General features: G+C 47.6%; 4 protein-coding genes across 5 annotated transcripts; 2 read left to right on the top strand and 2 right to left on the bottom strand.

Moving 5' to 3' along the window:
• Window positions 1–715: 715 nt before the first annotated feature.
• LOC101766779 lies at window positions 716–5,628 on the top strand. 2 transcript variants are annotated; one of them, XM_022825707.1, is made up of 2 exons: window positions 716–3,142; window positions 5,152–5,628. In XM_022825707.1, exon 1 carries the CDS (start codon window positions 1,643–1,645, stop codon window positions 3,104–3,106), a length of 1,464 nt encoding a protein of 487 aa, XP_022681442.1. In that variant the 5' UTR covers window positions 716–1,642; the 3' UTR covers window positions 3,107–3,142; window positions 5,152–5,628. The 2 variants fall into 2 exon arrangements, with proteins under 2 accessions (XP_022681442.1, XP_022681443.1); XM_022825708.1 differs by lacking the exon at window positions 5,152–5,628 and having other exon boundaries at window positions 716–1,493; window positions 1,581–3,245.
• LOC101766368 (1-aminocyclopropane-1-carboxylate oxidase 1) lies at window positions 3,389–5,141 on the bottom strand. The gene is made up of 3 exons (XM_004965982.3): window positions 4,636–5,141; window positions 4,341–4,552; window positions 3,389–4,223 (listed from the first exon to the last, which is right to left on the bottom strand). The coding sequence occupies exons 1-3, from the start codon at window positions 4,735–4,737 to the stop codon at window positions 3,659–3,661; spliced, it is 879 nt and encodes a 292-aa protein (XP_004966039.1). The 5' UTR covers window positions 4,738–5,141; the 3' UTR covers window positions 3,389–3,658.
• Window positions 5,629–12,893: 7,265 nt separating the features above from the next.
• LOC101765958 (actin cytoskeleton-regulatory complex protein pan-1) lies at window positions 12,894–14,471 on the top strand. Its single transcript, XM_004965981.2, has one exon. The coding sequence runs from the start codon at window positions 13,201–13,203 to the stop codon at window positions 14,410–14,412; it is 1,212 nt and encodes a 403-aa protein (XP_004966038.1). The 5' UTR covers window positions 12,894–13,200; the 3' UTR covers window positions 14,413–14,471.
• Window positions 14,472–18,214: 3,743 nt separating this feature from the next.
• Window positions 18,215–19,878, bottom strand: LOC101777176 (xyloglucan galactosyltransferase KATAMARI1 homolog). Its single transcript, XM_004967166.2, has 2 exons — window positions 19,457–19,878; window positions 18,215–19,362 (listed from the first exon to the last, which is right to left on the bottom strand). Exons 1-2 carry the CDS (start codon window positions 19,876–19,878, stop codon window positions 18,225–18,227), a joined length of 1,560 nt encoding a protein of 519 aa, XP_004967223.1. The 3' UTR covers window positions 18,215–18,224.
• Between the last annotated feature and the right edge of the window lie 7,769 nt (window positions 19,879–27,647).

The raw sequence follows: 27,647 nt of genomic DNA, 5'->3' as shown, positions 1-27,647 counted from the left end.
GTTAACATCGCAGGTGACTTGATTTGTACCAATCCATGGTGCAAGTGCTCCTACCACCACAATAAGGATCGCCCCCATCTCCGCCATCCTCTGAGGGTTTTGGCTACTATGGAGCTGGACCCTTCCAGCTCTCGCAAAGCCAGTTCTACTAGAAAGTAGACATGGCTCTATCCCTGACTATTTCAATTACCTAAGGCATGCTAGGTTTAGCAACGACACTTATTTAGGATAGCATCCATACTGTACATGCCACTACAATCTATAATTAATTGTTCACCCTAGAGTTGTTGTTGTTCGTATGTTGTGCACGAATTTTGTTTCTATCTGTTGTAATTTCCCTAGAAACAACTATGTATCTAATGGCCGGAAGTTAATTCATTTTCAATTATTTCCTCGAAGCTCTCTACCTCTCTCAAATTACGAAGTTTCATATTGCAACGAAAAGTGCTATTTATGAATATTCAGTGCTTCCAATGTAACTACATATTTTTTAAATATTAGACAAAATTACACGAAAATAAAATAATAAAAAAGTAGGATTATAGCCGGTTCAAACGGTTGTAGCCTGCCAACACACACATAAACGGCGGTAGTCAGCTACCGCCGGATGAAGCGGCGGTATCAGGCTACTGCCGTTTCAAAAGACGTTATCTACGTCTACTATGATCCAGCGCTCCAACCACCGTTTCAAATGGCGGTAGCTAGCATAGGTCTATTTCTACAAATTTTTGATCGCCTATTTATTTCTGCAAATTCGTAAAATAAAAAATAAAAAAATTCGAACTCGCAAGCAAGCACACACTACAGGCCCATGGAGAAACTTGGTGGCAGGCACATGGAACATAATAGCCTGTGGTTTCTTGGAGGTCCGTTAACACGACGAGGACTGTGCGCACATCCTATTCGGCTTCCGGAAGCCAGGTAGTTACTTGGCTTCCGGTTGCCCAAGATTCGTGCGTGCGTTGATGGCCGTTGGATCATCATCTTCTCATCCATCATCTTCTTCCTCCGTTCCTTATCATTTCATCCATGGCTGTTAGCCTTCACCGGCGGCTCCAAGGTCAGAGGGTGGGAGCCAGGCCGAGGGGTGGGGGCGGCGGCGGCGAGGTCGCCGCGCGATCGCCGGTGGTGGTCGTGGCGGCGGTTAGGGTTAGGGCTTGGGTTACCAGGGGCGGGGGCTCTAATGTCCTGCGGCCATAGAAGAGGAGGGGGTCGGGGGTGACGGAGGACCGGCGGTGGCGGCGGACCGGTGACCGGCGGCGGTGGCGTGGATGCCCATGGGGTTAGGAAGGGCGGGCGAGTGGGCGGCGGTGGTTGGTGGGGGGCTGCGCGGCAGCCGCCGGCCAGGGGAGGAGGAGGGGGCGGAGGTGGTGCTCGCCGGGGAAGATGACGGGAAGCAACGGGAGGAAGAAGATGAGCTCGGTGAGTCGGAAGAAGATGAGCTCGTGGGCCACTAACAGGCTCCAAGCCAAGTTGCGGATAGCGGAAGCCAGGTAGGAGTACCCAGGACTGTGCCTCGCCCATTGGGTATTGAATTGCAGCGCAATTTTTCAATTCCACCTTTTTTTTTTTTGTCTCAGAATAAAACGCGGGAACCGCCTCGTTCCCGCGTGGTTGCCCGCGAGAAACCAAACCCCACCAAATGGAGCAGTGGCTGCCGCTGTTCCGCCACCTCCTCGCCTGCCCCGTCCCCAACGCCGCCGCCTTTTCCTCCTCCCCCTCCTCGGGCGACTGCCCCGGCTCGCCTCCCCCGGCGGCGGCGCTCCTCCGCCTCCTCCTCTCTCCCGCGCCCACGCTCCCCGCGTCCGCCTCCGATGTCCCAACGGGCGCTATCCTCTTCCAGACCCTCCCGCCCTTCCTCCAGTCCCAAGCTCTCTCTTTCCTCGCCTCCTCCGCCGACCTCCTCGACACGCACCTCATCCGCTCCCTCGCCGCCCGCGTCCTCTCCGCCCCGCCTGGCCGGTATGGATTCTGGACCTGCCGCGGCGCCCGCCACCTGCTCGATGGATTGCCCGAGGAGGAAGGCGTCCCTGGTGTTGCCTCTGAGGAGTTCGTTAATGGATTCCACGAGCCACCTCCGTGGCTTAAAGAAGTGGGGGCGCGGGCACGTCCTGTCCTGCCGTGGCTCCCTGTTGATTGCCGGAGCGTGATGGGGAGGGGGAGACGACCTCGTGGAGGTGGGGATGGTTTGGACGGGATTGAGTTGGAGACTTTGGTGCTGGTGCAAGATGAAGATGTGGAGATGCAGGAGGCTGGGTGCATTCCGCTGCCTCAAGCTCCTCCACTTGGGGATTCGATTGTGCAGAGAGCCCTGGCTGTACAGAAGGAGATTGTGATGGTGGAATCCGTCTTGGTGGCCCAGCGGGTGGTGAAGGATTTGCAGGACCTTTGTGTCAGGTCCAGGAATGCTGCGGCGGTGCTTAGCTTAGTACAGCCGTGGGAAGCTGATGATGATACTCTAAGGGTCTTGCTTTCGAATTTGGTGCTTCAGGAGGATGGAGTGCGTGGAGGAGGGCCAGCACTTGTTCTGTGTTCTGTTTTCCTACCACAGCTGCTCGAGCTTCAAAGACCACCTTCATCTGTTCTTCTTTCCGCTGCATTGGATCTCTGCAAGCGCCATCCAGCTGCAGCACTGGAGGCTGTACTCTTTCCGCTGGTGCTTAGGAAGGGCGGGCTAAATGTTCCCCAGTGTGATGTGCTAACACGAATTGTCAAGGAATGCATGCATCCACTGCACGTCTCTGCTTTCTGCCATAGGCTGCTTTCAGGGGAGGAGCAAGAGCGGAAGCCAGTTTGTATGCCTCAGCATCATGAGAATGTTGGTACACATTTGGTCTGGACGGAATCTCTGTTCTCACTATTTTACAGCATTCTCAGTCAAGATATTTGCTTGACACCAAGCAGCGTTGGTGAGCTAATTTCTGTGATTGATGAGAGGGCATCAGAGTTCTCGAGGTCATTGAAATTTGGCAACTTTCTGCTGTGCTTTGTGCCAAAGTGTTGGCATCAATGTAAGAATCAGAGGGTTTTGCTTGAGAGAGCTGTTGAGAGGACCAACACTTTCCTGACTAAAGCTATCTTGGCGAAACTGCACACTGCAAGTTGAAGTTATATGGCTAAAGCATTCAAATGCAAACAACTTGTGAGTCTACATTTCTACTTAGATTAGCTGATGTTATATTCTCCTTAAAGGGCTGTTTGATTTTTTGATACAAGTACCCCTATGCATGCACAGTGCTTTAACATCTACTAACTTAAAACATACAGCTCTTTAGTTCAAGAACAATGTAAAACTGAACACTGGTTCATATACAGAGAAAGTAAGTTATTATTATGTTTATGTTAAATCTTAGCATTTAAGGTTCATACTTAAATGATATCAACGGCATCTTCATGAGCAACATGACATTTCGTTGTCCGAGAAAAAAAAATCAACATGACATTTCAGTATCTGAAGAAATCCACATGCAATAGTATTTTACATTAAGTACAGGTAGTGCAAGACTTTTATTCTTCAACAGATAAATACTGGAAGTAAGATACATATTTCAACACCTTCACTGTTCCTTAGGAGAATTACGTACAAACGCATCTACACACTGATGCAGTGTTGCTGAACAACAAGATACTTATTTGCTCTCCAGGCTTCTGACATGACTCATTTCAACATTGCCTTTGTAGTCTGGAACCTTGATACTTTATCAGTGAACTTGGTAGTAGAATAGAAATTAAGGTAATCTTGGAAACGATATTGGCTAGGATATGTAAGCTTTGGAGCTGGACAGATTATGGCATCAGCACCAGGGTTATAGAATGTTGCGATAGATAGGCGGCTCCCATTCTTATTGGGACGAACCCGATGGCATATGCTCTTGTAGATTCCATTGGTCATCACTTCAATCTGGTCTCCAAGGTTTACAAAAATTCTATTGCCTTCTGTTGGAGGTACTGGGATCCACTTACCATCTTTCAGAAACTCCAAACCTGGGACTAACTCATCTTGAAGTAGAAGTATGATACCCCCAGCGTCAGTGTGTTCCCTGAGGCCCATCACAAGCTCTGGATGACTGCACCTTGGATACTTGGCCACCTTGATGCCTACAGAAGGTTTTGAAAATGCCTTCTCGATGTAATCCTTGTCCAGCCCAAGATTTTCACTCATAGCTGCTGCGAGCTGTTCAGCCAATTTGATTACTTCTTCAGCATATTGGAATACTGTTGTCCTGCAAAGTTCATTTCATCATGTTAGTTTCCTTTACAAATTTGTGATTTATCAATTTATAGTTTACAGAAGATGGACTCGGTAAAATGTTTAACTTCTATTTAAACTTTGAACTCACCTAAGCAGCTCAGGAATATCATGAATGTTTGATTTTGGCTGATGACGATACATGAAACTGCACTCCCAGTCAACATTTGATGAAACTTTCTCACAACCTAGAACTTTTGCCATCTCCGAGCTGTAGAAGTTCTCCATTTCTTGCTCATAGTGTTTGTTCACCAGTTCCTTCACTTTATTCATGAGGTCTTCATTGACCCCATGATTCTCAAGCTGCCATACAGTTTAGCATGCAGGCGTTAGAAAATAAAGTGAAATATCATTATCAAGACAACGATGCATATATTGTCACTTACCCAAAAGAAACCCCATTGCGCACAGGCATTGTGGAGGAGTGAAAGTGTCTCTGACCTCTTCTCACCATACAGCTGATCAATCTTTATCACTGGAATCTCCATTCCCCGAATAACTGGTATATAACAGTCTAACCAGATGTGTTGTTTGCTCTTCTCAAGTTGGTACGCTATATCTAGAGCTGGCTAGGTATTTATAGTGGCCTAGATAGGAATGTTGGGAATATCCTTTTCGATATTGCTAACATGATGTTGTTTGAGAATGAAGGAAACCTTGCTTTCTTATGAGGTTTATGTAGAATCATGTCCAAATACATGCCACTATTCCCATGTGATTTAGCTAAGATATCTTATGCGGCATGCTTCAAGGCTCATCAACATGGCTGACCTATGAGCAAAACATGATTGCTATTTGTTTATTATGTTTTATTAGCGAGATATTTGTCTATTCTGTTTTACTTTCATACAATAATGAATGGTAATATCAGCCATCTCATTGGTATAACTACTTCATGCAAGATTTACTCTTTGGATCAGTTCACCACCCTGAATCACGGTAACGACAGCAGATGTTGGGAGGAGTAAAATCTCAACTTTGAGATCTCATTCAAGTCAGACTAATCATGGGCAGTTAGCTTGACTTTGTGATTCAGTGCATGCAGACCTGTGTGCAGAGTCAGTCGCCAAAGTAGTTGAATTGAATCTGAAAACCATTCGTTGCATTCCATTTGTCGATGCAGGCCTAGATTCTCTCAGAGATTTGCTGGACCCTGTTTGCGAATTCTGTAAATGGTGTATGCTAGTTCTCTGCGTGTCAAAATTAGGTTAGGTTCACTCATCTTTACGCAAGCATTGTTATTCTGACAGTCGTTTCCTGATTCACTTATCCATTGTATTGTTTTTGTGCGTGGCCTGTCCCATAATTTGATCTGTTCTGGAATCTGGAGGACCTGGTGGCCTCAGCCCTAAGGTTTGCCTTCGTTCTGCCCAGCTTGATGAATTGCCTGTACAATATGGTGAAAATGAAATGTTTGCTTTCCATGCTCTAGAGCTGAAGTGATCTCTTTTCTTCGTTAGTTGGAGTTCTCATAGCAAAAGCCTAAGGTTCTAGGTGAGGTGGATGGAGCTAAAACCCCAGTAGAAACTAGAAAGGACTTTTGTGACAGTAGCGAAAATCAGAAGTGATATTAGTAGTTTCAGTTTGATAGAATAGATATGCAATGCTTCTCCTAAACAAAAGGAATGGACAATGCGCAGATTTTGAACAAAAAAATAAAATGCATCTGAAGTCCAAGCATCAATATTCTTTTTGTCCATGCTGTTGCTGTGTTTCCTCTTGAATCTTGATGCTCAGCTCGAGTTCTTTGTTTGTATGCCTAGTGCCTACTGCGTCATGTTTTTGGCGCGTCTCCAGTCACCCTTGCGCACATGCGGATTGGAGATCTTCCAACGGGTTCGCCGCGGATGGGAAGCAACATAAGCGCGGCGCGCCATCAGATACGGAGGGGGACGGTGGCCGGCCGGCGGTGTTGCGTCGGGCGTCCACGCCTGCCCCATTCCGGCGGCTGCCTAGGCGTGATCTTGCGGCGAGCCGCGAGCAGGTTGTTGGCGGATCGGGATGGGCCTATCAACCTCGCATGCATCTCAGCGGAACGGCCCGGCCTCATTTGTACGCAACGATCCAGGGGAATGGGCCCGCATGGACGACTTCCTCACTCAGTCAGTCAGCCAGCAGGCTCACACACTGGCGGTGTAAGCTAGCCCACGGTTTTATTTTTCTCCTGACCATTTGTGTCACACCCCAAATTTCTAGTTTTGGGATGTGAACAATTAACACTAATCAAACAGTAGATTTTTCTCATAATTATAATTTTTTCAACAATTAGTAAATAGCAAGGCACTTAACTATAGGAAATATGTATTTTCTATACAAATAATCAATGTAGGTTATATAATTTTGTTTGTGCATTCATAGTTTGCACTAGGTTTTTATTGGGTGAAAAGTCTATTTCAAAATTCGATCGAATTCAACTTCGTTTGAATTAGAATTCGAGTTAGTTTAAATCCTAATCTTCGTTTGGGCAAAAACATCTTCTATCCGAGGCCCAACCCAATTCACCTCCCCTTTATCTCAATGACCAGTGGGCCCCACTCTTCAACTCTATCAAAAGCTGCCCAGCAACAGCTCTCGCGAAACCTCCGCAGCTCCTTCTCGCCCGCGCACGTCCACGCCCACCTCGGGAGGATCCTCATCCCTCCGCAGCTCCTCCCTCTCACTCTAGAGAACGAGACGGTGCTATCTCCCTCGTCCCTTTCGCATCTACAACCCACCCGCATTCCATCCGCACCTAGCAGAGCTGCCGCCGCCGCCGCCGCCAGCATCCTCGACGCCAAGCAGTAAGATACCGCTTCCCTCCCTGTCTTCCCTTCCTTGCGCCCTCTCATCTCTATCTCTCTCTTTCCCGCGTCACAGGATCGCCAGGAAATCACGCCTCAGCGTCTCGTCGTCGTTTCGTGGCCGCAGTTCGATCTCAGGGAAGAACAGATCGCCTCTCGACATCCCCTCCGTCCCGAGCTCGAACCGCACCGCCGCTGCCCTCCACGACGCCCTAGGTGAGATACCCATCCATAGCTCTTTCCGTTTTTCCGCTTCCCGTTGAATTCCGTGCACCGTAGGCCGATCTAGCGTTTTCCGGTGATGCTCCGGCAAGCTCGTGCATGGCGCCGCCGTGTCTGGTCGTCGTCGCTCCGTGCGGGAGCAAGAAGATGAAGTGGCGGCCCTTAGATCCGAAATCCATGGCCCAGATTAGATCACAACTTACCCCTTTGCAAACCAATCAAAGAACGCCACGTGTCTACATGATCCTAGTCAGCACACACATCTGGATCCCAGTCAGCGCCACGTGTGCGACACATCAGCACCTGAGCCCAGTCAACCTTCCTTTTGCATTCCAGCCCCTGTCCTTGTTGATAATCACCGCAGATTTATTCTTTCTCATGTTAATTTTGCATCTTAGCCCTGAACACGGTGTTGTTATTATTATTATATTATTCCAACCCTGCTCCTTGTACTTTAACACAAAAAACCTTGTACTTTTGCTATAATTCTGTTAAGTCCTTCACGACTGTAAGTAATTATGTATAGGTTCCTGAAACTTCAATTGCTCATATCTTTTTAACCATAGCTCCATTTTAAGCAATTCTTGCGCTCACACGTTCATAGCGACGAGTGTTAAATGTTAGTATGGTTTTCATTACATTTTATTACTGTTTTGTGTACTGTTCTTTTTATTTACTGTGTGTTGTTTCCAATTGTTTGAGCGTGTAGGAAGCGACCCGTTTGTGAACCTGTCCGTGAACCTCCAAGCTCAAGAGTTCTAAGCGGTCGAACACTCTTCTTCTAAAGGCAAGTGTCCTTGATCATTCTTGCTCCTATTTATTTTATTTTATTACAGTAGTTAGACTTAGTTGCATGTTGTGTCTTAAATTGGAATTCCATGTTAGGGTTTGCTAGATATTTCCAACATATTCCTTGAAACCCCGATTGGATGGTTATGGGTAGTTTCATGCTTAGCTTGCAGTCCAGTTGGGCGCTTGGGCTTATAATGTTAAACCTAATTAATTGTTTATGAAATGGGAACCGGTTGGTAATCTTTTGGTAGCAACATGGTGATTAGGGAATCTGAGCAGGCTTGATGGTTGGAGACGGTCTCTTTGGCACAGTTTGAATGGTCGCAGCATGATCATTGCTAGTATTAGCCATCGCCTCTGCTGTTCGAGTTGTTCTTGCACCGGTAGGGTCTACCACCAATCCAGATGTGTTGCTATCAACAGCAACAGGAGGCTTCGGATCATCTTCAATGTTGATCACCTCCTCGATGACTGGCAACCTGTCTTGTGCAGCCAGAGCACCCGCCTTTTCAGCATCCACCGCCGGCTCGAGTACCTGAAAACCACCAGTGTCATCTCGAGCAGACACGTTGTGATATTGGAATCGCCTACTAGGAGTACACGATCCTCAGGATCTTATCCTTCCTCATAAGTAATTTTTGTGGGAGGCACATCTTCTGCGGTGATAGACTTCTTCATGGCCCATTTCTCCGCAATGGTCCGTTTCTTCTTTGGTGGCAGAGGGATTGCGGCTTCAAGCTCATCATCAGCTGTGCGCTTCCTCGATCCAGAGGATGACCCGCCCTTAGCAGATGGCTGGGCCTTAACTTCAAAGTTTTTCGCAACATTAGAGCTAGTGCCGTTGGAGGATTCGAGTACTTCCTCCTCTTGGTCGTCATCACTCTTAGCGCTCTCCGTCGTATGCACGCGAGAAGCAGCTTCACAAGTATCTTCTGATCTGGGAGGAGGAGGAGTAGAGAAGTACAAATTAACATCTTCCTGCAAAGAAAGACAAGTTAGTAAACCCAAAAACTTCAAATAAGTACTCAGAGGCTACGACCACGAGTACTTACAGGCTTTGGCGGGTTGGCGGCGTTGAATTCTCGCACAATAGTGGGGATCTCGCCCACATTTTTGAACATCCGTTTCAGTCTCCCTATAACTTCATCTGTGCTGAGTTCATCAGGAGACAGTCTGGATGGATCATTGACACCAATATACTCATAGCTCCAGTGGCATCGTTGCTGCAAGGGCTGAATTCATCGCTTCATAAAACTGAAGGCTACTCCAACTCCAGTGAGTCCTTCTTGCTTCAGCTTGGCTATTCTATCACTGAGCTCAGGTAGTTGGAGGCAATCCCCATGTGTTGGCTCATCAAGCCACCGGTTGTTCCAGGAGGGGCGATGTCCTGTCAGCTCGGGTAGTTTTGGATCATGGTTGCCTATGTAGCACCACTTTTCTTTCCACCTAGCATTGGAATCTATCAGCTCATACGTCAGATATTAGCTGCCGAGTTTCTCCCGCATCTGCATACTGGCTCCTCCGACTACTTGAGTATGATCCCTCATCGGTTGCGGCTTTACATGGAAAATTTTTTAGAATAACTGGAAGTGGGGCTTGATTCCCAGAAAAGCTTTGCAGAGGTGAACAAAAATGATAGCGTGGAGAATTCCATAGGGGTTTAGATGAAATAGCTCCAGTTTATAGTGCAAGACTGCGCTCGATGAAGTGAGCAAAAATTATCGTTTCATTGGAGTCTTCCTCCAATGGCCACGGATTGTCGTGGGTGGGTCTCCAACTGATGATGTCTTGATTTTGGAGTAGCTTGGCAGCCACAAGCTCCTTGATCTCCTCCTCTTTCAAGGATGATCGCTTCCAAGCGCAAGCGAGAGTTGGTGGCGCGGTCTGATTGGTTTTCCCGTACTTGGGTGCCGGCAACTGGAGATATTTTTCCTTGCTAGATCCTTTCTTCTTCTTCTCCCCCTCGGCAGGCTTGACAACAGCAGTCTTCCTCCCTATCCTTGATGTCACGAGCTTCTTCTGTCGCATATGCTCGGGAGCTGAGTGGTGGGGGGCGGTGGTGCTAGTGCTTGGGGATTGGGCAGCGGCGGTGCTAGGGCTATAGTGTGGAGATTGGAAAAGCAACTAGTAGAGGGGTTGGCTTGGTGGTTTGGAGCTTATGGTGTTGGTAACCACATCTAGTAAATAGGTGCTAAGGTAATTAAGGTTTTGGATGAGTTGCTTAGGTGCTTTATAACCAGAGTAAACCTTTCTTTGTTTTGGCCTCATGTCATATAATTCCCACACTCACGGAGCACATTTCGATGTACTCACTGTTTTTCCTTTCAACTCCTGCTATGTTTTCCCCGCCGCTGCTCAGAAGCTGGAGAAGAAGTGGAGTACTAGGAAGACGATGGATTCGACCCGGATGCTCCATGCTAGGCTGGCGATCCCTCGGAAGACTGCTAGTGGCTTGATGGAAAACCCGTTCCGCAGGAACCCTTAAGTGTAGTTCTCTTTTAGACCCAAGGGTCATTTTGTATTAAAGTTACGCTTATGTATGACATTGTAATGATATTCACTGATGAAGTCGCCGCATGTATGAATAAACTGATCCTGGCATACATGTGGTTTGCATTCGGTTTTGGCCTTATAAAACCAGGTGTGACAATTTGTGTCCCGTGCTCTTTTTTTTGCTTTTATCCTAGGCCTCGTTTGTTTGAATTTCTGAGCAATTTTTGACAATTGGCTTTTGGACCTGTCGTTGTCAAGATCAGCGGATCAAGACTTAGACTAGTAAATTTCTTTTATGCGCGTAAGCCTCAGTGGTTGCGTGGGAGACACGGGTTTAGACTGGTTCGGGCAAATGAAGCCCTACGTCCAGTATCGAGGATGTTCGTGTTGCCCACGCGGGGTTCTGTAGTAGGGGTTACAGGTCGACGAGAGAGGGACTGGTCCCAAGTCTCTTTGGTGCTTGTGCTCTCAAGAAGAATGGTTGTGTGCTATGGCTTGTGGGAGAAGAAGCCGATCCCCTCTCCGGCCTCGGGTTCCTCCTTTTATATCGCAAGGGGGTGGCCGGAGTTACAGTTGGGATCGGGTAAAGAGGACTGTAAGAGTAAAGCGTACAATGGTAAAAAATACGGCGGGAGAGAGGAGCAAGATCCTAGGCGTCCGACACCTCTGCCGGCCCTGGTTGAACGCCGGCGCGCATGCCGGATGGGGAGGCCGCTGTATGCCAAGTGTTGTTGCACCCTACTTATAGCTCCTTCTATACTCGTAGGCGTTAGATCATGATGAGGGCGTTCCGTCGTTATCCCAGCATCCGTTAGGGAGGACGGTGGATGCTGTTGCTTAAGCGATGGCTGCTGGAGGGAGGGCGTCACATCCCTGCTGTGCAGGACTCGAGGGCGCGCCGGGCCCGAGGACAGGCCGGTCGCTCCTTTGCTCCGGCCGGCGCAGGCCATGAGTACCCTGCGGCGAATGGGAGTCATCCGCCGGCACTGTAGCCTGCACAGAGCGGTCGTGCACGGGTACTTGTGTCGGGTTGCGTGAGGAGCGCGGTCGTCCTTCCCTCCGCCAGGCCTGCGGCGCATTTATGGCGAGGCCGACGGGGGGACCCACAGGATTTTGTCTGTCTTGCTCATCTGGACCGTATCCGAGGGGGATCCCTGCCCCGGGGGCCCCAGCGCGCCCGACCCCTTTGCTTGGGGTCGGACGAGGCGGAACTCCATGGCGAGGGGTCGGGCGCCCCCGACCCCGGGGTCGCAGTCGGGCGAGGCGGAAACTTTGCGGAGGGGGGTCGGACGTTCCCGATCCTGGCGTCTTGGTCGGGCGAGGCGGAGTTTTGATCACGTCTAGGTGGGCCCGGGCCTCCGTGTCTGCTTCCTTAAGTGGTGTTTTTAGGGGATCGTTAATATTTCCCCCCAACAGGACCCAAAAGCCAGAAACTGAAAAGCCCATAGTAGGGTTCTTCTAGCTTCTAATTTTTGGCCTATGGTATAAAAGTGCCAACCTTAGCATATTTTCTTTACCGACCAACAAATGGAATAAGCACAAGGATTTTCATTGATATACTTGTTTTGTTTCAAATTATTATCCATTTTAACTTTGTCATGAAAAAACCCGACATCCATGTCATCAAATTAATTTTATTAAATCGCCATGAAATATATATTGATAATGTATTTATTTGGTATTGTGAATATTAACTTATTATTCTATAATTTTTTGTCAAGAAATAGAGAGGTTTGACTTAGTGAAAAACTTGCAAAGAAGGGAGTAGAAGTCAAAACAAATTTATAAATCATTCTGTTCGGAAAAGAGAAAGCACTTGGTTTAACAACGCTACTAAACGGTTTACCCATGTGATCGCCAAGGTTTAGGCCTGTTGTTTAATCCTCTGGTGGTGATATATGCTTGCGGTTGAAAATTCTCGTATGTCTATCCTTCCAAATCAATCTTACGGCTTTTTCGGTTAATCCTCTCTCCAAGAGAACTGAGGGGTCTGACGGGAATTTTTGATGGAACCGAGGGGAATTTAACTTGTAGGAGATTATATTCAATCACTCACAAGCACTACAATCATCTTGGATTCACACCAAACCGAACAAAGGCAGTAGCAAGTTGGCAACCGCAAGAAGCTTTCGCCAATGGAGTTGACCACCAGCCCTTTGCATTTCTTCTCCAGCGTTCTTGCCGGTGTTAGTACGTGGTGGTGACCCATCGAACTCGAAAAGTGAATCCAACAAATTATCTAGAATTTCTCAACGGCAAATTTTAATGCTTTCGTTTATAATTCCATCTATGATCGTCAAATGTCAACACAAATCGATTCACCTTTCGAAAAGAATATATGACGGGGGACGTGGTCGGTTATCATATTCAAAATTCCATTTTCTATTTAAGAGATGATCTATCATAGTTCATAGTGTATGGTCAAGCACTAAGGCGCCAATACTCGGTGTACATGCCGATCACGTACACGATCCGACATCCGACGCCCTCTCTTCATGCTCTCCACTACGCACCACCGTCCACCCCAAATGGTCAAATCGCCATTTCTTTTAAGCCCACGATCTGTGCTATCTTCACTTGAACAAGCTCACCGCCAAAACGAGGTTTTCCATACTCCCAACTCTCGTAGCCGTACACACGTTGTATCGCACGACGCCGCCTGCCATGCAGTCCGGCGAGCCGGCGCCCGAGCCCGCCGCCTCGAGCGAAGCAGCAGCACCGGCGGCGGTGGTGGCGCCAGAGCCTGCCCTTGTCAGCGAAGAGGCAGCCGAACCAGCTGCCCTCGTGAGCGAAGCGGTGGAAGCGGAGGTGCCAAAGGTTCAGGAAGCAGAGGCCTCCACGGCGCCGGTGGATGGCGATGGCAGCAAGAGCAAGAGCCCGAGACCAGCGTCGCCGTCGACGGTGAAGGAGCGGCAGATCCCCGTGGACCCCGCGTCGCTGCGCCGCCTGGGCATGGTGGCGGACGAGGACTCGCCGCTCTCGGCGCCGTCCGTACTCACGGAGGTGGTGGCGCGGTCGTCCCCGCTCCTGCCGCCGCTCCGCCGCCCCACGTTCGTCGGCGCCAGCCTGCCGTGCTCCGCCGCCTCCTCCCCGGTGCACGGCGCCGGCCCGGGCATCGGCGCGAAGTGGGAGGAGCAGGACCAGCCGGCCGCCACCCACAGCCCGACCTCCGCGCTGCGCTCCCTCGCCCGGCAGCACTCCGCCGCGCTCGCCAGGCTCGTCGCCGCGCCGCCGTCCGCGCTGTCGAGGTCCGTGTCGCGCGCCGAGGGGAGGACCATGGCCCCGCACGACGACGAGGAGCCCGACGGAGATCCCAAGCTGCTCGGGGCCGAGGATGGCTTCACGTGCGGCGCGCTGTGCATGTTCATCCCGGGCTTCTCCAGGAAGAAGCCCGCCGCCTTCGCCGCCGCTGGCACGGCCGTGTCGAGCATGCAGAGGCAGGCGTCGGGGCTGAGGCCGCGGCGCAGCAGCGCGTCGCGCGTGGCGTCGCTGGAGCGGTTCGAGTGCGGGTCGTGGAGCCCCCCTCCGCCGCCGCCGCCGGCGCCCATGGCCGCGCCGCATGACGCGGCCGACTGCCTCGCGATGGAGGTGGCCAAGACCAGCTGCGCCGCGGACGACGCGGAGGCGCCGGTCAAGATGGCGTTCATGTTCGACGGCGAGCCGCCCGCGTCGGCGACGAGGGGGATACTGAAGAACTCTTCGTCGTTGCGGCTGGACTCGGCCCGGCCGTCGACGTCGTCGCAGCGGCACGTGAGGTTCTCGACGGCGGTGGCGGCGGACGCGTCGGCGTCATGCCCGACGTCGCCGTGCATCACGCCGCGCCTGGCGAGGGCCAGGGCGGAGTTCAACGCCTTCTTGGAGGCGCAGAGCGCGTAGCTGGAAGGCGTGCAGTCGAGTGTTTCCTCTATGATGATGAGCACTGATATTCTCTTGCGCGGCGAGGACCGTGCGGCCACAAGCGGCGAGCATTCCGTCTCGCGGTTGATGCATGGCGGCCATATGTTTCCCGTGCTTCGATTTTGTTTTTCCTAGTGCACGGACACATCTTGTATCTGGGGTGCGAATCAATTTAAACGGATAAGAACAAACGTTTAAAAACAATCTACATGTACATGCGCTAGTTATGTGGCCTGTTCAAATTGCTTGGGCACCGGTGCTTTCATCTCTCGCACTGGCACACGGTGCAGGTTCAAGTGGTGGTGGTTATGGACGAAAATGCAGCCTGGCATGTACATGTACATGTACATGCTGGGTTGGGTCTATCATCACCATCCATTTTACGTCATGGGATCCGTGCCTCACTCTCTCACCACATGTATTCCCTGTGTATTCTTCTTTTCCGCGGATGTATATCTCCGTTGCGGACCCCAGTTAATAATTTTTTCTCCCCACCTAGATGGCCGAAAAGCCTGCTGCCCACTAGTCCGGCACGAAACCCTTTCTTTGGCCCGGCCCAAACACAGCTCGACACGGTGGCCGTCGTGCCCGTGAAGGCCCAGCCCGGTAACGCGTGCCGGGCATGGGCCGCCACCCAGCACGACGTGCGGCACGGGCACGGCCCGGTTTTTACTGTCGGCACATCATCGGCCCGTTAATCTCCTCCTCACGGTTCAACCCAGCACAAAATGCCACCCCAGCAGCCCAATCTGGTCCAGGGAAAATTGCTCCACTCCACCAACTCCAAAAAATTCGCAGCCCAAACGCTTCTAGCTCCAGCAACTCCGGCTCCAGGAAAAAGGTAGGGGGGCAGATCCATGTTTTTGGTGGAGTACCTCAAGGGGTGCTCCAAAAACTTCCTTTTCAGACCTCCTCGTGGAGTTGGTGGGTATTTTCCCACCATTGCCATTGATTACACAGTACCGCTTCGATTAAAAAAAAAAGACTCCCCGTCCAGCCTTTCTCTTTCCCGTCGCCCCTTTCTGCCCGTTGCCCCTTCCTGCGCCGCCCCTTCTCCCTAGGCTGCCATCGGCGGTTTATTCCGGCGAAATGGACGGCAACGGCGACCCTCCTTCGCTAATTTATCCGATTGCATCCTCAGCTCATCCTCACGGATCCATTTTGGCGGGGGACCCATGCTGCCCAGAGGTTGCTCGCGGGCACCACCGGCCGAGGACGGTGCAGCCCGAGAGAAAAGGGGGTGCGCGGAGCTTTACTCCCGGTTGGTATTTGCAACTGGAACTAAAGGCGTCCTTTTGTCCTAGGTCAAAAATCAGCCACCCGTGGGGAACTTTTTAGTTCCGGGTGAAAAAAATCAGCTACTCGTGAGGGACCTTTTAGTCCCGGGTGGTAAGACCAATCGGGATTAAAGGTCACCATTTTAATCCCGGTTAGTGTTACCACCCGAGACTAAAGCTCACGACACCAACCAGGATAAAATGGGATCTTTTATCCCGGTTGGAAACACTAACCGGGATAAAAGGGTCCTCCACGGGTGGCTAAAAAAGAGTTAAAACCCTCGGACCCTTTTTATCCCGGTTTATAATACCAACGGGGATAAAAAGGGGTTTTTAATCCTGGTTGGTGTTTCAAACCGGGATAAAAGAGTCCCCCACAGGTGGCTAAAAATGAACTAAATCTCTCAAACCTTTTTTTTATCTCGGTTTGTAATATCAACCGGGATAAAAGGGGGTCTTTTATCCCGGTTGGTATTACAAACCGGGATAAAAGGGTCCCCCAAGATTTAGTACAAAAGGATTGCATCTCCTATATAGTCAGATGTGGTGTGTAGGTAAGGAAGCTACATGCGTGGCTTGAGGTCGTGGGTTCGAATCCCACGGAATGTGCACGTGCATATTTCGCGTGAAAATTGCATGACTTGTGACTTGCAAAACCATTTATCCCCTAGGGATTTAATTTTTTTGTTTTTGCATTTTTTTTTGCAAAACCATTTATCCCGGTTGGTATTACCAATCAGGACTAAAGGAAGTCTTTTGTCCCGGTTTAGGGACCCGGGATAAAAGGCACCCTTTTTGTCTCGATTGCATAATCCCGGATTGATTTTCGGGAGATTTTCATCTTACCAACCGAGATTAATACCGAGTTTTCTACCCGGAGAGATTTGCTCGTCCATCACCTCTATCGATTCGTCCGTCACCTCCACCGGCTCCTGTCCCATAGTTGATTTGCTTTTCTGCGAGCTTACTACACCGACGGTAAGAAGGTATGAATTCAAGATAGCTAGGTTCCATATCTATTTCAGCATAGCTGGCTGAAGGGCCAACCACCGGCAGGCTTATTCCCCCTGCTCTATCAACATAGCAAGCGCAAGAACAGAAAGTTGCAGCAGCACTAGGAGGCTATCGCTGGGTCAAGGATGTGTGTCATAACATGAGTTTTGATTTACGACGGAGTTCTTCAGGTTCTGGCAATTGATTGAGGAGGAGGCTATTGATTTGCATTCGGAGGTGGATGATCAGATCATCTGGACAAGATCGGCATCAGGGTCATACATGGGCGAAATCGGCATACGACATGCAGTTTGAAGGCACAATATTGTATATATGCGTGATGAGTATCACCATGTAGATCATTTATACATGTACAAGAGGAAGCGGTGAAAACTACATTATTTTCATGTTAAGTACAATATACGGAGGTGAGATCCAAAGTGAAAACAATATATGAATATTGACGGGGAAAAGTGTATAGAGTAACTACTAATTAAAAATTAGTCACAAGCCAACAAAGATAAATACACATCTATATGAGTATTGTGTTAGAATATTAAATAAACGAGAGGGTCGTAGGTAACAACTATGATTATTATTAATTAGGGGTTCTAATTTTCAATAACTTTCTAATACAATAGCTTCTAAAATTATTAGCCCGTGGGGAGCACAGGTTGATAGATTAGTCAATATAAATTCTTGTTATAAAAATTGTATTTTTAACCAAAAGTTATCTTTTGGGGTATTTGTATTGGTTATATGAAAATGATGAGTAGATGCATCATAAAAAATACTTTACAAATCTTATATTGTTATGCTTGTACAAATATATTGTGATAAGAACTAATTGTTGTATTTGCTTCTCCGAGACAATGGATATTCAAGTTTCTTGATAGGTGAGTTCTTAATTGATAGATTGTTGTTTTATGCCTGCTTCCATGCACCTAGCAACTAGCATGTCTTCTAAATCATAACTAAGTGTCTAAACAAAATTCGTTATAAAAAAGTCATCAATCATGTGGCAGTCTTTTGATTTTTTTTTAACTAGTGCTATATATGGTTTGTGATTCATAGAGTTGTTAAAAGTTAACCTGTGTTTTTTATGGCATGATCAAGGTATCAATGAACGGGCTACAGCGCGTTTCTAGATGCTAACCGCTACGAGATGCACTACATTGACGCTGACGCAGCTACGGCTGATATTGCTGAGAATAGTGATACTTACCAGTTTAGCTACGTCCATAATTTAGCGGGGCTAATCTGGTCGTCTGCAAGATGCCACATAATCGCTGCGGTGAATGACCATGCTAGGGCTCTCCTACTCAACTCCTGCAGCTTCGCGGCGACCGGCATCCGTCAGGAAGCGAATCGAACCATACATAGCACATCAACACTAATCCTCGCCTTCCTTGATCCTCACTGTTATCGGTTGGCTGATATTGAGTAGGTGTGACTAATTATTAACTAATAACATACAGAGAACATCAACACTAACAAAAACCAGTAAAATCTCATTGAATGTCATGAGCCATTGACAACCACAGCACCATCACCACTGTTATCTTTCCTTCCCAAATCCTCCCCTTCCTTGATCTTCCTAATCCTTGCAATCACCTCATCAATGGTGATGTCGAACGCGTCTCTCATGTCCCCCGCAAACCTCACCCGGGGGTCCTTGTACAGGAACCTCGGGATCATCTTGATCACTTCCTCTCTCATGGCGGCAACCTCGTCATCAGTGTACCTGCTCAGAGCCTCCTCGATGTCCACCTTCCCGTGGAGGACGTCGTCCTGGTCGATGAGCACGAAGTACCGGCTCCGGCCGTTGCCGCTCCGGCCGCCATGGTCGCCGTCCGGGACCCTCTCGTGCCAGTAGTACTGCTTCTCGAAGGTGGACGCCTCGTGGAAGAAGACAGGGATGCAGCCGGTCATGACGGCGTCCACCGACGAGCGGCGCATGAAGGAGTCGCCCAGCGGCTGCAGGCAGAAGCGGGAGGCGGCGAAGAGGGACATGAGCCTACGCGGCGAGCGGCAGAGGTCGCTGTGGCCGCAGTCGAGCATCCCGCAGGTCCGGCGCGGGACCGCGGCGTCGCACGCGTCGAAGATGCGGTCGCGGATGGCCAGCGTCCCGTTGGGGCGGCGCGCGCCGGCGAACGAGAACAGCCATGGCCGCGGCGCGGCGCGCACCCGCGCCTGCCACTCGGCGACCTCGCCGGCCGACGACGGGTGGAAGTAGCTCGGGTACGGAACGGCGAAGTCCCGCTGCGGCTGCTCCCAGATGACGGTCTCGTACGTGAGCACCGTCATGTTCCTGGACTCCGGCTTCAGCATGAAGCTGTTGCCGCAGCCCGTGCCGTCGTCGCCGCCGGCCGCCGCCACCCTCCGGAACATCCACGAGGTCTTGGAGGCGACCATGAAGTGGTCGCGCCCGCCAAGCGCCGCCCACGCCGGCCGCGACGACAGCCATTGCAGCAGCTGCTCCGTCGCGCCGTCCCTCACCGTGGCGTTGAACAAGCCGCACGTGTGCGGCTGGAGCTCCATCGCCGCGTAGTACGGCACGTACACCGCCGCCGCCGCCGCCGGGTCGTCGGTCAGGCACTCGTACAGCCGCATCCGGTTGTGGAAGATAACCTCCAGCGCGTACTGGTTCGTGTTGTACCTGCCTTGCACAACGATGCAAATTAAAATTGTCTCGCAGACCAACCCGTGCATGGCTAGAATGAGATCAATAATGCACATGTTTGCAAGCTCACCATCCGGTGTTGGGGACGATGTCGGCGTCGCCGTCGCCGTCGTCGGTGCGGTTGCCGGCGGGGAGGAGCACCGGGCCGAGCCCGGCATTGGACATGAGTTGACAAATGCTGTGCTCGCTGGTGAACGCCGGAGACCCCTCGGCGCAGACATCGAACTGTGGCGGCAGGTCCACCATGTGCACGTACCGCCCGTCGCAAGACCGCGACGACGAAGACGACGGCGGCGTCAACTGCCAATCATCATCAGCAACGGCGGCAGGGGTAGAGAAGAAGCTCACATTGCGCGAGAATGGGAGGATGACTACCACGCCGCCGCCGGAGAGGTGGAAGAAGGGCTGGCGGAAGTGGAGGAGGCAGGTGACGAGCCATGAGCCGAGGAAGAAGAGCACATAGAGGAGGTACTTGGGGTAGTTGCCATCCATGGCTCGATGGCAGGCTTCGCAGATGGATCTTGCTGTGGGGTTTAAGACTTGTATTAGTACTCTGAACTTGTTCTAGGGATTTGGGTTATTAGCCAATGCAATATTTTGTGTGGGACTTAATTTCACGTCGGACGTATCGACAGGTACTGTGGCGAGGTCAACTTATTCACCAGTGATTTACTCCTACGTTTAATATCGCTGGATTTTGTACTTGGCAGCATGTTATTTTTTGTGTAAAGTGCTTCTGTATTGTACTGTGACACACTGTCACTCCGTGGGGGTTTTGTGTAAGTGGTTATAAACTTACTATCCTGCATCCAAGACTGACCTTTCTCCCTGCATCAGTGTAATACAAGCTGTTGTTCTGCAAATTTACAGTATTGTTTATGTGGTAGATCGTTGGATGATCGTATCGGATCTATGACCATATATACAAGAATAATGAAGCATGCTGACATGGCACGTATACAGCCTTGTATACATAGACCACATCGTTATAAAACTACACTTTTTTTTGTTTTTAGTGTAGTTTCGCAAAATATTAGTGCAGTTCTGCTATGCAAATTTCAAGAAATAATTGTAGTTGTGTCGTATTCCCTCCGTTCCAAACTGTAGGTCGTTTTGACTTTTTTAGATTTATAGACGATATTTGTATGTATTTAGACATAGTATATATCTAGATGTATAGTAAAAATTATGTATATAGAAAAATCAGAAGGATACAAGCTTCACCACAAGCAGTTCTGGGTTTTGTGAAGGAGGGAATAGGGATGAGACAGAAGGCCTGTGAGCCTCCGTTTCTAGTATAATTCTAATGGCAGTTCACTTTTATTTTTCTGAGTATGAGCCTGATAATATATATGTAATCTGTAAACTTCTTTTCCTCTCTTATATGATATGGCAGTGCTCCTGCTGATTTAAAGTTTCAAATGGAAAAACCAAAATGGGGAGTACAAACCATACTTGGTTTTGTAGTTCTGCTTAGTTTTCCAAACTAAAGACAAACTTAGCCTGGCGGTAACTTGACTAGATTCTACATGTGTAACTGGCCTAAACATTTGTCGCCCATAGGTTCCATGGCATTCAGGTTATTAGGCACATACAGTTACATCTCGCCAGTTAACTATATGCGTTCTTGGAGCTGAGAGCTGAGATTGCGCAAAAGTTTTTCTAGCCTAAAGCAAATTGTTCCTTCAAGAACACTTCGTTTTACTTAGAGCAGCGCGCTCTCCTTCAGTAACACGAAATAGATTGCAAAAAAAACGTTTGGGGTTTTTTGTTAGTCCCATAAGGCAGGGCTGCATCCCAGGAAAACGTTTTTTTTTCTTGCACCAAACATTAGAATTCCAGTCGACGATGACATGTCGCCACAGCTCGTCCTTCAATCCCTGCGCTGCAATTAACTTAAGCTGTCAATTAAATCTGCTCAGTGGGATTCCAAAGTGGACTTCCAGAGGATCGGATTCGCGTCAGGATTCCGATGGGCGTTCAGAAGAGGAACATTAAAAGCAGTGAGCCCTCTAGTCCAAGAGCCCTAGATCGAGGCTGTGATTGTTTATTTGAAAGGATTCGAAGATCGCGAGATTCAATAACGCATTACGAGTTGAAGTCTTCAAGACAGTCCTCCTGGCTTACATACGTACTCCTGTCTGGAACCAGGTGTATTATGCATCAGCGTGTAAGAAGTTAGGGAGGACATCATGAGTTCATCCTTGCATTGTAATTTCCTTCTCAGATAAATTATCCATCAATATTTAACGTCGTGTACAAGAATCAAACGAGATGATGATATGAGCTAATTACGTGGATATATACTGTTTGTGCCATTTGGCTGCTGCTAGCCATGACTTATGAGAAAATTGCATTGATTGTTCCATCCAAGGAATTTGCTAAAAACATGTTTAATTATTTCATAATAATTCCTCCAGTAATAAATATAAGTCCTTTAAGGTCCTCCTAAATTATTTTTTCTTTTACCTTTGGCTATCAATATACACCAAAATTTTATATGGATTGATAACATAAAAATGCTATTGCTAGAATCATAATGTCCAACTCTTTCCATTTAAGCCAATATTATTGTTATAGATATTGCAAAGTGGCATAGTACAGTCGACATATTACAAACCTATCATATTCTAATGTATTTAGTTATATTTGTGACAGGAGGAAGTATTTATGTACTATTAATTGGGGGAGTAGTTTTGATATAGAGCCTCCCTCTCAAATCAAGAAGATGGTAAACCGCCACCTGAATCCAGGTGCAAGCTAATGTAGTTGCAAGCATTTCTATCCATACAATTCCAGGGAGCCGTCATATCAAACAATTGAAAGTTCACCTCAAATAAGACAATCCAATGTGCCCAGTTTTATTTCTGTTGCTTTTGTTCATGTAAGCCGTAGTGCTAATGAGGTGGCTTATTTGTTCGCTAGATCGAGTGAGCTTGATGCTTATTCTATCTACCGGCAATGTATCCTTGTTTGTATCATTGCCATTGTAAACTCTGAAACATTGTTTCAGTGAATCAATGAGCTAACCTTTTTCTAAAAAAAAAAGGTACGGCCCACATCGAGAGGGTGCTACCGTTGGCTATTAGTTCATTTTTATTCATTTACAAAATACAATATTTAATGATGTTTCGCTTTTCCGGAGGTCATGTTCTTTTCATTTATATCCATATTTTTTTCTAAAAATCATTTAACAATATGCATAACCTAGCTCAATGGTAACTAGCAAAATAGCCATATCCGTTGAAATTCATCTTTGGATTGTCAATATAGAATACTCGACCTGAGTAGGGAAGATAAAATAGATTACATAAGATAAAGCAGCATTACATAATCACTTGCAAACATGGTGATTAATAGAAAATAAATTCTTAAGTTTGATGATCATGCACCTTTGACGGAAAAGAGCTCGGGTGGCGCATGAGCCAGCCACTGGCTACAAGACACCAGGGAAGTATGGCCCCGCTACAAAGAGCAAAGGTAAGGTGGGCTCTCAATACCTTCATGGAGAAACATCTCTAGCTCGGAAGAATGTTGAAGAAGCTTGTCGCTTCACAAGAAAAAGATGACGAAGCCATCGACCAACAGGAAGGCTCTAGGTGTACCATAGTAGGTATGTGTTGGTGCTTGTTATGACACACTTTTATGTTTTTTTATCTTCAACATTGGCATATGACACCTTTAACGTTGACCATACCTAACAATCAGACCATATTTGCATATACCTTGTGTTTTGGAGTAAATCGTGTTTTTCAGGAAAATGGCCCAATTTGGGGCATTTATATTCCAGGTCCAAAACTGGCGTTAAACTCAAAAGGAATGAAGAGAAGAAGGTACGGACTTTGGACAATGTCAGAGGCTGGAAGCAGCAACAGACCTTGCGCGGGCCATATATCCCACGTCCGAAGTTCGATTGAGGCGAATTTGGTGTTTAAACTGCATGGCTCAAAAAGTTCTACAACTTTCATGTGGAACGATAAGATGTTTGAGGCCTGTAGGGGGACAGGCCGATCAGCCCAAAGAGCCCAGGCCGATCGGCCTAGCCCATTTCTTCACCCGAGACGCTTAGCTTCGATGTACATCCATTCCAGAAGACTTGGAGGCTAAGTATCCAGAAGATTTGGCAAGTTGATCTCGTGATCACAATGAAGCAAAGCAACACTTTGGAAGGTTATCAAAATCAATTCTTATCTGATCCATCACAAGTGACGAGAAACCTCTAGATACATTTGCTGATTCGCAGTGCCGCCCTCTACCTCCACGGGCAAACCGTATCTGAATTTGTACCATGTACATCGAGATCGAGCTTCTTTCCCGATGAAACCCCACTATGCTCCATCACGGGAGACCAAACCTCAAGATCCATCTTCAGCCCTCCGATCTAAAACCAAAGGTCAGGATGCAGCCATAGTGAGTTGCCATAAGCCTTTGACTCACTATGGGCCCAGCCTTTAACTCAGGCTCAGCTAGGCTGCTCAGCAACTCACTATGGCACCAGCCTCCTCCCACGAGCTTGTGGCACCGACCTTGTATTCCAGACCAGCGACGCCAACCTCCTCCTAACCCTGTGTGTTGCTGCCTCTTTTTCTGCCAAGGTGCTATAGACGAGCCACAAACTATGGATTGGATCAATTTATCCTAACATAGCCTCTTCAAATCTTTGGGTGGTCTTGAGGCAGCTATAGAGGCCGCAGATGAGGGTGGGCTCTCCAGGTCCGTTGTCACCAAAGATGCCGTGGCTGACCTCCTGGGTTAATGCATCATGAGAGGAAGCCCGTAAGGATATGGAGTGAGGAATAATTAAGAAATTATCCCACAAGAACATCAAACAAAAGATAGAAAAACACATAAATCATGAAGAAAATCTAGACCCTAGGATTTTGATCCAAAATAATATAGGAAAATATCCAGCTATTATATAAAATTTTGTAAAAAATGGAGAAAGTCTAATGCATGTGCTTAATTGCAAGAGTATGTGATTGGCGGCTCAAGTAACCCCGCTCAGTGGATGGAAGGGAACACCACATAGGTTCAAACGCATCAACCTAAAAAGAATCCGAGTAACCCGCAATCTACAGTTGAGGATACAAAATGAACCCATCCTATTTTAGTCGACCGATTCCACACTTGAAATCGGTCGATCAATGTGACGTCATGTTAGCTCGCAAAGGATGGCAACATCAGCTTATTTCTCTTCACATCATGCCTCCCTCTAACAACATTCACTGATTCATATTTTTTTTTAGATAATGGAAAAAAATATTCTAGCTTCAACCACCTCAAAAGAGGAGGAATAACCACACTTCTAAAAAGGAGGAGCGGACAGAAGTAGAACATTGCAAATTGCAGCATCCTGCCAGGGCACACTCAATTTTTTTTCGCATGTATTCTGCAGGTGATCATTTCCCACATTTGTGGCCATTTTTTCTGATGAGGACATCACTCCTTTAGATACACAGGATACTCCTCCAATTGTTCTGCAAGGACCAATCACTAGAGCTCGAGCTAGACAATTAAATCAACAGGTGAGCTCGTTCTTATGTACTTAATTTTGAGAATGGGTTGCTATCTAATGATGTTATTGTGCTTAGGAACAATGGAGATGACCAGGCAGGACTTGAGGAGAAGCATGGAGGTGGTGAGGACAAGCAGAGGCTCAATGCACATCTGAAAGAGCATCTAGGCCCTTTGTGGGCTTTGATGATTGAATGGCAAAAGCAATTAAAGGACTAATGAGCTTGTTGAGATTTGGCAAGATTTTATTAGAAATGACAAAGTCAAGCTCATGTCATATGAAGCATGCAAAAGTAAAGAAATGATAAGCAAAGATTGAATTGAGTGAAAGAGACAAAGATGGAAGTGAAATTGTATGGTCTCATTGGTTGTTTGCTTGTATAATCAAAGAAATTTGAAAATTGCATGAGGATTGATCAAGTTTATAACAATGATATATGTGATCAAGAGCAATGGTGAATTGAATGGAATTTGAGGAACCAATCAAGCCATGAATTGAATGGTGATCAAGAGCAATGGGAGAACTTTGAGGAACCAATCAAGCCATGAAAAGTGAAGCACTACAAAGCATCAAATTATTGTTGGATCATAATAATTGAGGTGACTTGAGTATGTCAATTTGATTATTGATCATATATGTTGAGGAACATCAATTCACTAGCTCAAGGAGGATGATGCTCAAGAAAGAGAGAAAGAAATACTTGGAAACCCCTCAAAGTATGATTTTGAAGAAAAGTGGCATGGTGAAGATATTCAAGCTCAAGTTATTTATATTGTGTTTATTCTTTGATCTTGAGTATAGGTAATGTTGTACTATCAAGAGGGATGCAATATGGATAACTTCGCTTATACTCGGTGCTCAATGGATAGTCCTTTGAACAAGCTTTCCGTAGAGTCAAAGATCTTCAAATTAGGAGTCCGGAGTAAAAATTTATAGCATTTTCTCTTAGGTGACTTGTGCTGTCCAGTGGACCTATCAAAATTCCGGAGAATTCTTTGAAGATTCCGTAAGTTTTGGAGTTTCTAGAGAATTTTATGGAATTTCCAGAACTTTTTGAACCCAACGGTTAGTTTTGGCGTTCTGGAGATTCCGCAGCCCAACAGCTAGTTTTGCCCAACAGCTAGTTTTTAGGGGATGGGTATTTATACCCCTCACCCCCTCCCATTTGTTGTTACTGGTTCCCCACATGAAAAACATATCTCCACAGCCCTATCTCTAGGATTGCAAGAGATTTGAGAAGAGAAGAGATTTAGGTTGAGGGATTGAAAGATGGAGTGAAAGAGAGCAAATCCTTCCTTGAGCACTCGAGTTCATAGCAAGAAATCTTCATGGCGTTTGTTACTCTTAAAGGTCAAGCCTCCTAGATGGCTAGGCATCACCCGGTGAGCACCCAAGCTTGTGGTGTGCCGCGCGAAGTTTGTGAAGGCTTCGATTTCACCTCCACATGGGAAGAAATCAAGAAGTGAAGTGAGGAAAGGGTTGAGAGAGACCCGGCTTCATTGGAAGCACCCAACGGAGATGTAGGAGTCCTTGGTGAAGGAATCTGAACTTCGGTAAACAAATACTTGTGTCTCTTGTGCTTGATTTGTTGATTTCACTAGTTGTTGCTTGTGCTAGCTCATCTCTAGGTTTCATCTTGATCTATCATTTGAGAAGGTTTGTGCTACAAGTATCTAGTGAAATAGCTTGGTAACAACTCAATGGTATACGGTAATTTATCGATCTACTTTTGGTTGAGTTTTGCATAGGTGCATTGTGAGTTTTTCATTATCTTTGGATACTCTGTATATTTCTACGAAATCTTCACAAATTGCGAAGAATCTGGAAAATCTCCGGAGTTTCCGTAAGTTATTAATTCCGCTAAAAGTTTATGTAAAATTTCAGATCCGCCTATCCCCCCAAGCAACATCAAAGGTCCTTTCAACATCAACTTTGAGTCCACCTCGGAGTCCAGGAGTAGTCTGCCGGACGTTCAGGTCATATACGGAGTCCGATTTCGATGCTCTACATATGGATGGAAAGATGTCCTTAAAAAATATATGGATGGAAAGATAATTTGATAGAGCTTCCAATGGTGCCGGTCCCATGTCAAAATTCCATCTGAGTCAATGGTAACCGTCAAAACAAGTAGACATACAGAATCTGTTAGGGTGCTACGCCACCATCTTTCGGGTCGTTGGGCCGTGTATCATGTTGGAGTCCATTAGGGGTACGTCCAAGGGTCTTGCACACTCTACACACTTTATATTGAGTAGAGTCGCCCAAGTTAGAGTTTAGATTTTGCTTAGATTCAATATGTCATTGTCAGTCACCGTTCATCGATTTCTGAGACGTCCAGGGGTCTTGCACACCCTAAACACTTTATATTGAGTGAGTCGCCGGTTTGGGTTTTGCTTAGATTCAATCTGTCATCGACAGTCGCCGTTCATTGGTTTGTGAGACCCCAACTTCGTGTGCTTAATCCAAGATTTTCTGCAATTGAGTTGCGTTCTTTCTTATTCTTGCTTGTGTTCTTGATTCGCTTGCAGGAGGTAGCCTTCGTGGTGAGGTCAACCGGGCTGTCCACGGTTGATAACCAGAGGAGAAGTAGTGCTCCGATTGCGGGGTTCGGATCTTGTTGATAAGAAGCCGGATCGAGGGTGTTGCTACTTCACCGAATCGAGAGTTACCCTTACCTGGCGGAAGATCGGCCGCCCTAGTTCCTGTCATTTTCATATGACACCATTATCTTCTTTCTTTTCTTTTT

Source organism: Setaria italica, chromosome IV (assembly GCF_000263155.2).
Source record: "Setaria italica strain Yugu1 chromosome IV, Setaria_italica_v2.0, whole genome shotgun sequence".
Lineage (NCBI taxonomy): Eukaryota > Viridiplantae > Streptophyta > Magnoliopsida > Poales > Poaceae > Setaria > Setaria italica.
This window is presented reverse-complemented; position numbering and strand designations above follow the sequence as displayed.

Bases quoted from the DNA above. Each gene is read 5' to 3' on its own strand.
- LOC101766779 (XM_022825707.1), top strand. From the start codon at position 1,643: ATGGAGCAGTGGCTGCCGCTGTTCCGCCACCTCCTCGCCTGCCCCGTC.
- LOC101766368 (XM_004965982.3), bottom strand. From the start codon at position 4,737: ATGGAGATTCCAGTGATAAAGATTGATCAGCTGTATGGTGAGAAGAGG. The intron at 4,553-4,635 runs GTAAGTGACAAT...ACTGTATGGCAG, and splicing joins CGCAATGGGGTTTCTTTTGG to CTTGAGAATCATGGGGTCAA. The intron at 4,224-4,340 runs GTGAGTTCAAAG...TGAACTTTGCAG, and splicing joins GATATTCCTGAGCTGCTTAG to GACAACAGTATTCCAATATG.
- LOC101765958 (XM_004965981.2), top strand. From the start codon at position 13,201: ATGCAGTCCGGCGAGCCGGCGCCCGAGCCCGCCGCCTCGAGCGAAGCA.
- LOC101777176 (XM_004967166.2), bottom strand. From the start codon at position 19,878: ATGGATGGCAACTACCCCAAGTACCTCCTCTATGTGCTCTTCTTCCTC. The intron at 19,363-19,456 runs GTGAGCTTGCAA...TGTGCAAGGCAG, and splicing joins ATCGTCCCCAACACCGGATG to GTACAACACGAACCAGTACG.